Consider the following 11,095-nt stretch of genomic DNA (forward strand, 5'->3'; position numbering starts at 1 on the left):
TGTGATTACTTTCATTTTACGGGCTAAACAGCATTGTCACCAAAAAAATGATACATTTGAAAACCTCTGCAAACCTTCTCTTCACCTAAGAAAAAGCGTGACCCACCCAATCATTACCTTCATCAAAATCAATTTGTTCGGCTTTAATTAGTACATGAAGCTCAATTCCAAGGACTAGCGTCTCAGAACAGCAAACAGTGGATTTGATGAGTAGACGCAGTGGGCGTTTCTCTCCTTTACACCAGCAGGAAGGCGTGGGAACGACAGGCACAAGAACGGGTGGAACGAAATGGGGGGGGTGGGGGGGGGGGGGGGGGGAGAAAGAGAGAGACAGGTGAGTGTGGAATGGGGGGGGGGGGGGCGAACAGCAATCAGCGTGTCACTGTGTTCGTCACGTATCAACCCTGGTCCCTAATGACGTGACGCGGGTCAGTGGGTGAACCGTTTCGTCACGCCGATACGTCACGTTCCCTGCCTCTACTCCGATACACTCGGAGTGAAATCCACACCTTCCACTCTCACATCCAACCGCAGAAACTATTCTGACAATCTACTTTCTTCACGTCAGTACACTGTGTCTGTGAAACACCCAGCCAACCATTCTTGACGCTTTACTAATCCATGTCAGCATCAAATGTCCATACTCTTATCATTTTGACAACTTTCACACCAACCATTCTTACATTTCTCTCTTCATGTCAGTATTCCACAACGGTATATAATTATACTCTTTATGGTCAAATCTGTATCAGACATCCACAGCAGCGATTCCACTGTTTCAATGCGTTCTCTATGTGTCAATATGGACATTCACATAACAACTCTTCATGTCCGTTTTTCAAAATCCACAACACTATTCTAATGATTTAAACAACTCTCTTTCTTGTTTTATGTTTATTTTTCAAAAGGCTTTCGCTCAATACTGAAGCAAACAGTTTTCGCATCCGTGTGATGAATGCTGTTCATGAAAACAACTCTGGTCTGAGGAAACAAGCCCCCCCCCCCCCCCCCCCCCCCTCTCTCTCTCTCATCAATCTGCGTGGGTGTGTTAGTGCCCCCGCCACATACCGCGTAGTGCAGTACAACAATGACAGTAAAAGTATAAGCAGTCCATATTTTCCAATCGTTGAGCGGTTATCGGTGGGAGTAGACGGTATACTGTACAGCGGGTATATTGTGTGTGCAGTATGAGCGTTGATAACGGTTATGACAATGGCCCTCATAACGCCGTTACCCTTGGTGAGAGTCAACAGTACTGACCCGTCAGGCCAGGCCAACCACTTTGTTGTGGTGCATTATGGTGGAGAATGTTCATGGATAAGTACTGAAAAATGTGCCCTCCCCGCCACCCAACCATCCTTCAATTTGTTGTGCTAATGATACCTATCCTTGGCACAAAGGGTCAAAAATCCAAAAAATAAGCCCTTAATAAAAACAAGAGGCGAAGCCATCAAGGCTCACGTAAGAAATCGACAAACAGTAACACAAACTCAATCACTCCGTCACACATTCACACACACACATACACACACACACACACACACACACACACACACACACACACACACACACACACACACACAGAAAGAGCATAGGTGAAACTGTGCAAGAAAGCGAGACACTAGATCTAGATCTGTCTGTCTGCATGTAGCCTACTTACAGGGACACGACTGCCAACTAGTCTCGGCCCGCTCAAAATAATAATGACCGAGACTTTCAGTACTTCCTTCGCGTGACGTCTAACCCTCTTACGTCATAATGTGACGTCAATGTAATGTGACGTCTTCAAATGTTAGAGTTTCTACCACAGACATACACACGCACGCACGCACGCACGCACGCACATACGCACATACGCACGCACGCACAGACAGACAAAGTTACGATCGCATGGGCTACACTTACGTGAGCCAATAAGGCCTTATTTTTGAAAATATGCCCATATTTTTGAAAATATGTCCATATTTTTGAAAATAAGCCCTTATTTCTAAAATAAGGCCTTATTTTCCATGATCAAGGCCTTAAATCTTTAAGCCCTGAACAAAATATGGGCATAAAAAAATAAGCCCTTATTTAAAAATAAGGCCTTTCTAGAAATAAGGCCTTATTTCTGTAAGGCCTTAATAAAAATAAGGGCATAAAAAATAAGGGCATAAAAAATAAGGGCTTAAAAAAATAAGGCCTTATTTTTTTGACCAATCATGAAGCTGAATAGAAGTCGGCTGCGCCGCACATGCGCAGAGATCTCATAACATACATGGCGAATGGGTTCAGTGATCGTGATGAACTTTTCAGAAGAATTTGGGCTGAATTTGAAAATTGCCAGAGAATTGGGGTTTCCGATGAGGTGTATGCGCGCTCAAGGTAAACATTGTTTACATGAAATGACTGTTTCATTTATATCAGTGATCGCTTTCGAATGTCCGGATGCACAGAAAAAAAGGGCATATTTTTTTTAAGGGCTTATTTTTTATGCCCTTATTTTTTTAAGGTCATAACAGAAATAAGGCCTTATTTCAGTAAGGCCTTAACAGAAATAAGGCCTTATTTCATTATGCCCTTATTTTCTTATGGCTGTAAATATTTAAGGGCTTATTTTAGAAAATAAGGCCTTATTTTAGAAATAAGGGCTTATTTTCAAAAATATGGGCATATTTTCAAAAATATGGGCATATTTTCAAAAATAAGGCCTTATTTTTTGGATTTTTGACCCTTTGTGCCAAGGATAGATACCTGTGGCCTCCTTCTATATCTCCCCCCCCCCCCCCCCCCCCCCCCCCGGTTCGTTGTGGTGTATTAGAGGGTCACCATGGGGGGGTCTGTGCAAGTGCACGTTGAGGCCAAAAGTGCCATGCACGGTGATCCACGGTGCACGTTACGAAAAAGCTCCATGCACGGTGCACGCCGGACCTCTGTGCACGGTGCACGCTACGAGAATTTCCCCATTCCCATGCACGCTACCCAGTAACTCTTCCTTATCTTCTCCATGTTTTCAGCGTTTACCTCCCTTCCTTCGTATGGTGCACTATAGTATGAGGGGGCATCTTCGGGTATTCCCGGCGTTCTGTTACTATTTTTAGAAGGTCACCGCAGTGTCCAGAACGTAAATTGGACCCGTAAATTATCCTCACTGTAAAAGTGCAAAGGTCGAATCAATTTATAGCCACGCGAAAAATACACTGTCATCTATCTCTCTATAGATACGGCTTCTCTGTGTTTGTGTGTGTGTGTGTGTGTGTGTGTGTGTGTGTGTCTCTATGTGAGCAACACCTGGGGATTGTTCAGTTCTGTTTGTGATGTGGTCTGGCGGCTTTTGTGTATTTGTATGTACTGGCCTTCCTTTGAAAAGCCATAACAGTTCAAAAGGGCTTACAGATAAGCTCTAAATTGCTCAATCCTGTTTGAGTGGAGTTCGCCTCCAAAGGTGATTAACACGGTTACATTCGTCGACAAGGATGGGACTCGATATGGCCAGGAATGGCATTATGGCCACTGAATCATTTTCGTGCTGTTCCCATTCCACGAATCTGGGAGGGACCTAAGCTTGGCGGGTCCATTGTTCGGACCCGGCAAAGCCGGCGTACAGCTCTAAGTACTTCTTCCCGGCGAAGCCGGCTACCCGGCGAAGCGGGTATTCATCTAGTTAATTAATACGTTTGGTCATTAAAAATCTGAAAATTATAATTAAAATTAAATGTTTAGATATCGATCCAAAAATTTTTTCCTCTTATTCTCCATCATTTCCCGATTCCAAAAACATTAAAATTTCAGAAATTGAATTGAAAACAAGCACATCTAATACCTTGTCAGTACCTGATTCCAAAAACATAGATATGTTGCGTTTGGACTCAAAACAAGCTCAGGGAGTGAAAAAGAATAGAGATACAGAAAAGCTCGCTATCCAGCTAAACGCAAACGCTACTATGCTATACTGGCTTGTCAATTTCACTGCGGGGGACTGACGATACTAAATTGTCTTGTTGAAAACATGCAGTGCTTTCAGTTTCTTTCTGTGAGTTCGACAGATTGACTAAATGTAGTAAATTCGCCTTTCGCAACTTGTTTTTACATTTAGTCAAGTTTTGACTAAATGTATTAACGTAGAGGGGGGAATCGAGACGAGGGTCATATGGTGTATGTGTGTCTGTCTGTGTGTGTGTGTAGAGCGATTCAGACTAAACTACTGGACCGATCTTTATGAAATTTTACATGAGAGTTCCTGGGTATGAAATCCCCGAACTTTTTTTTTCATTTTTTTGATAAATGTCTTTGATGACGTCATATCCGGCTTTTCGTGAAAGTTGAGGCAGCACTGTCACGCCCTTATTTTTCAACCGAATTGGTTGAAATTTTGGTCAAGTAATCTTCGACGAAGCCCGGACTTCGGTATTGCATTTCAGCTTGGTGGCTTAAAAATTCATATGGCCACTAGTTCCCAATTCCAGTGGGGGAGCTTGTTTATTTTATCTTGTCAGCGAGCCGCGCGGTGATAAATCCCAGCCGCGTAAACATTGCAGCCAAGGCAAGAAGAAGGGGGAAACTCGGGGACTTTTTCTACATTTATGAAGGGTTAGGGGGAAGCAGACGACAAAATGTACGCCATCTTGTTATTCAGTTGCCAGGTTGGAAACCTAAAAGTTTGGACTCGATTTGCTTGTTATTTCATTATATTGATATGTACAATTATTCATATTGCAAAATATAACATACTACAATCCCTTCAAGCTAAAAATGTAGTGTAAAACCGAAGGAACTTGTACTACAGCACTACAAACACAAATTCAGTATAGTTAGAGAGTATTTTACCTGCGTTTGGATTATGATGTTGTTGTTGCAACATTTAAAGTGTGTTCGATGTTTCTGACGGAATCATTAGCGTTTGAAAACAAAAAAGCCTCGGTTTACCAAACCTTTGAGAAAAATGGCTTAGAAAACAAGGATAGTGTATTTTTTGCAAATTTACTGAGACTATTTCTTTACGACAACGACCGGTATCGGACATTCGCTTTGAGGCAAACAAATTCACTCGTTGCCGCCAACTTCATGCATGGCTTTCCACCCTCCTCAGCCAAGCTGGTGTGCATAGGCACACGCAACACACACCACTTCGTAACACACTTCGCGGCTGTATAAAAGTGCATATATTTGCCTGGAGATAATGAATTACCAAACATCACAAAAAACAAGTTTAGAAACGCTGCTAGCATGAGCAGGTTCTAGAGGGTTAACAGTTTTAAGTTCTGCAGTAGTAAGTCGCCAAACAAAGAGTTTTAAGCTGGGGGGGGGGGGGGGATGTTACACTGGTACGAAACCTGTGAGTGTATGAGTAAAGACGAGCGCACAGACAACATAATATTAATGAATTCGATTTTATTTCAATTAAAAAAAAGTCTTAAGATCAGGGGCCTGTTAGATTTTAACCCATCTTGTTTCTGCCAAGGCCTAGTGTAACATAAACGCAGCGCGCCGACGGTCGGTGGGGGGGGGGGGGGGGGGGGGTGGAGGCTTGCCGCTATCGGGTTGTCCAAGACGCATGCCGCGAAAAGATTCCAGGCCCCGATAAGAGTAACAGACCACTTTGTTTATAATAGTGAATTTGGCTCCTCAAGAAGAAGTTGTCGCCATATGAATTAATGACTTTGGTCATTAAAAATCTGAAAATTGTAAAAAAAACCAATGTTTTATAAAACGATCCAAATTTACGTTCATCTTATTCTCCATCATTTGCTGATTCCAAAAACATATAAATATGTTATATTTGGATTAAAAACAAGCTCTGAAAATTAAAAATATAGAAATTATTATCAAAATTAAATTGTCCAAATCAATTTAAAAACACTTTCATCTTATTACTTGTCGGTTCCTGATTCCAAAAACATATAGATCTACTAGAGGAATACCCGGCTTCGCCGGGGTGAATCGCGAGACAGAGACAGACAGCGTGGCGGTTCATCACAATCACCTTTGCAGGCGAAGTCCTGTCCAACGGGATTGAGAATTTTAGAGCTTATTTCTTAGCCCTATATTATCTGTTGTGGCTTCTCAAATGCCAGAACATACAGACAGACAAAAGCCGCTAGACCCCATCACAAACAGAACTCTACAATCCACAGGTTTTTGCCCACACACACACACACAAACACACACACACAGAGTAGCCGTATATATCTATATCTATAAATATATAGAGATAGGTGAGAGTGTATTTTTCGCGTGGCTATAAATTGATTCGACCTTTTCACTTTGACAGTAAGAACAACTTACGGGTGCAAGGGAAGCGTTCTGGACAGCGCAGTGACATTCTAAAAATAGTAACTCAGAAACGGGAATTTGGGGTGAACGGCGCGAGACAGAGACAGACAGCGTGGCGGTTCACCACAATCACCTTTGAAGGCGAAGTCCTGTCAAACGGGATTGAGAATTTTAGAGCTTATTTCTTAGCCCTATATTATCTGCTGTGGCTTCTCAAATGCCAGAACATACAGACAGACAAAAGCCGCTAGACCACATCACAAACAGAACTCTACAATACACAGGTTTTTGCCCACACACACACACACAAACACACAGAGAAGCCGTATATATATATATGCATATCTGTATCTATAAATATATAGAGATAGGTGAGAGTGTATTTTTCGCGTGGCTATAAATTGATTCGACCTTTTCACTTTGACAGTAAGAACAACTTACGGGTGCAAGGGAAGCGTTGTGGACAGCGCAGTGGACAGCGCAGTGACATTCTAAAAATAGTAATAGTAACTTACAAACGGGAAAGCCACACGAAGGAAGGGAGATAAACGCCAAACACTGGAGAAGATAAGGAAGAGTTACTTATAATGGTGAAATGAACACAAAAACCAAAATCAGTTCAGCGCTGCGCGCTGAGAGCACGTGTTGAAATATCTCATCGATGATATTGTGTCCGGGGTGTAGCTGAATACGGTGTCCAAATTTGAAAAAGATCCACCGAGAACTTTGGCGTTGTGATGTGGTGTAGCGGCTTTGGTGTGTCGGTATGGGGGCCCGGGTAGCTGAGGTGGAATCAAAATCGGTTCAGCGCTGCGCGCTGAGAGCACGTGTTGAAATATCTCATCGATGAGGTTGTGTCCGGGGTCTCTCTGAATAAGCCCACCAAATTTGAAGCAGATCCATCGAGAACTTTGGCCGTGCATCGCGAAGACACAGATACACAGACACACACACAGATACACACACAGATACAAGTCGTATATAGATATGCTATGTTTGGATTAAAAACACGCTCAGAAAGGTAAAACGAAGAGAGGTACAGAAAAGCGTGCTATCCTTCTCAGCGCAACTACTACCCCGCTCTTCTTGTCAATTTCACTGCCTTTGCCGTGAGCGGTGGACTGACGATGCTACGAGTATACGGTCTTGCTGCGTTGCATTGCGTTCAGTTTCATTCTGTGAGTTCGACAGCTACTTGACTAAATGTTGTATTTTCGCCTTACGCGACTTGTTATATACTGTAGTAACATCGGCTTTTAGGGAAAACCGGAAGAGCGCATGTATAACTGCACACCAACAGCAAGTAATGGTTGTTGATAACTTCAGTTTCATAATGAACTTTGCCCACATCTAGTAGCCTGTGCTTTGTTGTGATGCTATTGATTGAACACCCGGAAACAACAACCATGATACATGTAACAGAATTTTTCTAATAATTTTTCTTTGTTACTAAAATAGTAACAACATTTCCTGGCAACATGTAGGGTGCCCTGTGGCAATCTGAATGGGAAAAAGCATCACTGATTCACTGATGAAGAAGTATATATGGCAACAGTAGAACAGGGCAGAAAGACTCATGTAACATACAACAAGTAACGAACCCAATCGGGACCAAAAAAGGGTGTCCGCGTCCGCGCCTTTGAGGTGTTCGCTCTTTTAAGGTGTTTTTGAGTGTAAAATACATCCGTCCTCACTTGAATTGTCCGTTATGCTAAGGTGTCCGCCGAAATAAGGGTCCGCTAGATGCAGGTTTTACTGTACCAGAGGATGCCCATCCCGCCTCCCCTTGTTAGACCTGAGACCTCCCAATTTTAGACTTCCTCCTTTTAAAGACCTTACTTTTTCACATTCTCTTTTCATAACCTCTCTTAATTTACCTACATTTAAACAGGAGGAAGGTCATGTGTTCAGGGGAGCCCCCTGGCAGGGCTGGTATGGAACTATGTGCAGATGTACAAATCATTGTTTCCTCGCTGTGACACAGTAAGTTGTCAAACAATGTTTGATCCACTATTCTCAATGCTGAGACGGTGGCACAGAACTGCCACCATCTATCACTGACAATGTCAAAGATCTGACAAGAATGACAATTATCCATTATAGGGTTTAGCCTGGGAGAAAAGGGCAATGGGACATGTGCCCCCCCCCCCCCCCCCCCCCCCCCAACCAAATTCCCATGGGACATAGTTGAATTAATGGCAAGAATCGCCAAAGAGGGATGCCCGCGTTTTAACCAAAGATGCTAAATGGTGCAATAGGGTGCCATCTGAGAATTATATATTAGCCGCAATATCGTGTTATCTGTGTGTGTGTGTGTGTAATTCGATGTAAAGTGTACATTTGGTGGCGCAGTGGTACGTAATCTCAATGCGCGCTTTGACGCACTGAACGGAATTGTGATTGGACATTTTCAGATTTAATGCGCCAATGGCGCAGGGCGCACTAGTAAATAAAACCCTGCATTATGATGTTGGTTCCAAGAAACATGGCACCAACCATTTCTTCATGCAGTTGCAGCTTTTTATGTAGAGGACATATGATGGGGGTGATGATTTTGACTAATTTGGTCTCTGAAAACATTCATCATGACCAGCATGATCATGACGAAGCTATTGTTTGGATACATAAGCAACATAAGCACAGCATTTATACCTGTGCCAAAGCCTAGATATGCCGGAATCTGCACACACACACTTACATAGGAATGATAAAAGACGATGGCAAGTCAGTCCATCCAAATATTGGTGGGTGTCCGACATTCAGCGGGTCAGTGAACTAACCCCTGGCCGGATCGCTAATCATTCCTGTTTTCACACATCAATGATCAATGACTTACCTATACACATGTATGAAACCCTAAATTTTAAGGGATTATCAAAATGATATAAAGATGACACTGATGAACACTGAGGAAAGTGTCCCAAGCCAGCAATGTGACATCACTGGTACTGACAACTGTACACACATTATAATTATGAAGTAGTGAAGTTTGACTGACCTTTCCCACTCCTTCCTCATTAGCATCCACCCGTTTCTTGAGCTGCATGTTCTGCCACATATCAGCCACGCGGGCCACGTGTTTCTCCGGGGGTGCTGATTTGGTCTTGCTGATCTCTTCCATCAACTCGCAAGTAGTGGGCAGAGCGTTGAGGTCGGCCAGCGCTTTGGTCAACTCATCCACCCGTTGCTCCAAAAGGTGGTAGGTGGTCGGCTTGGCGGGGATGTAGGAAGTCATTTCACAGACATCATCCATGAAAGAATCGTCCACTTTAGCGCTGTTTTTGTGCCTGCCTCCTGCCGACGCCTCTTGGATATTGGCACTGGGTTTAGCGCTGTCTTTGTCCCTGCCTCCTGCCGACGCCACTTGGATATTGGCACTGGGTTTAGCGCTGTCTTTGTCCCTGCCTCCTGCCGACGCCACTTGGATATTGGCACTGGGTTTAGCGCTGTCTTTGTCCCTGCCTCCTGCCGACGCCACTTGGATATTGGCACTGGGTTTAGCGCTGTCTTTGTCCCTGCCTCCTGCCGACTCCACTTGGATATTGGCACTGGGTTTAGCGCTGTCTTTGTCCCTGCCTCCTGCCGACTCCACTTGGATATTGGCACTGGGTTTAGCGCTGTCTTTGTCCCTGCCTCCTGCCGACTCCACTTGGATATTAGCACTGGGTTTAGCGCTGTCTTTGTCCCTGCCTCCTGCCGACGCCACTTGGATATTGGCACTGGGTTTAGCGCTGTCTTTGTCCCTGCCTCCTGCCGACGCCACTTGGATATTGGCACTGGGTTTAGCGCTGTCTTTGTCCCTGCCTCCTGCCGACGCCACTTGGATATTGGCACTGGGTTTAGCGCTGTCTTTGTCCCTGCCTCCTGCCGACTCCACTTGGATATTGGCACTGGGTTTAGCGCTGTCTTTGTCCCTGCCTCCTGCCGACTCCACTTGGATATTGGCACTGGGACCGCTGGGGTCCCCGACAGCCGACGTGTCCACCGCCACTTTGGTCAGGGATGTTACCGATCGGTCTTTGATAACTAATTGTGATCCTTTACCTTCCAGGGTGCCCTGAAAAAATCTCTCTCGCGTGTGTGGCTTGAGGATGACGGAGGACAGAAACTCGCGGTCGTGTTCGTTCACTTCAGCTTTTACTTCTTCGATTCCAAGTTTTGTGATCATGGCGTGGAGCAGAGTGTGTAAAATGTTGAAGTTCACTGCCCCAACTTCTGGTGTTCCCAGGGCCAGGTCCACCAGCTGGGTTAAAGACACAGCATGCGGCATGTTTGTGTAGTTTGTGAAGGGAGAGAAAGGAAAACGAACAGGACTCGCAGTCCTCTAAAACTTTCGCCTCCCTGTCTGCCGAGCTGTCGAGTTCCGCTCCACGGTAAACTTGACCTTTCACCTCATTCGCGCCTGTGGCATATTCTTACGCTTATTTTCTTGTTCGCGTGTGAATTAAAGACACTGTAAACATTAAAGTTAAGATATAAGACCATTCAGATGAAAATCAAGAGTTTTAACGATTAATTTAAGCAACCTACGATCTAGAATAATTAGAACTACGTTTTTGCGGACTCTTTTCTTGACAGCAAAGCGGATCACTATTGGCAACATGAAGCGATACACTTGCCATGTGGTTCTGGAAAAAAACATCCGCAACGAGACATGGCAGTGATTTTCGCCTTTTTAAATACGAAGCAAACAGGGGGGGGGGGGGGGGGGGGACTTATTAGGGGCTGACTTAAATATATCTATTTCCTTTGTGTGGTTTGATATTTTTGCAGTATTTGTTCACAGGAAACGGTTAATTAATAACACAGGGTGACAGCTAGGAGGCAAAACTGCTGATTGACT

At 44.1% G+C, this 11,095-nt stretch overlaps 1 protein-coding gene across 3 annotated transcripts in view; it reads right to left on the minus strand.

Moving 5' to 3' along the window:
* LOC138959813 (uncharacterized) overlaps nucleotides 1-10,630 on the minus strand; it is a 77,969-nt gene extending 67,339 nt beyond the window's left edge. For all 3 annotated transcript variants that reach the window (XM_070331436.1, XM_070331435.1, XM_070331434.1), the window contains exon 1: nucleotides 9,251-10,630. In XM_070331436.1, the coding sequence (XP_070187537.1) occupies nucleotides 9,251-10,522 (1,272 nt within the window). In that variant the 5' untranslated portion in view covers nucleotides 10,523-10,630. The remainder of the gene's footprint in view (nucleotides 1-9,250) is intronic.
* Nucleotides 10,631-11,095: the final 465 nt, after the last annotated feature.

This window comes from Littorina saxatilis, linkage group LG2, assembly GCF_037325665.1.
Source record: "Littorina saxatilis isolate snail1 linkage group LG2, US_GU_Lsax_2.0, whole genome shotgun sequence".
Classification (NCBI taxonomy): Eukaryota; Metazoa; Mollusca; class Gastropoda; order Littorinimorpha; family Littorinidae; genus Littorina; species Littorina saxatilis.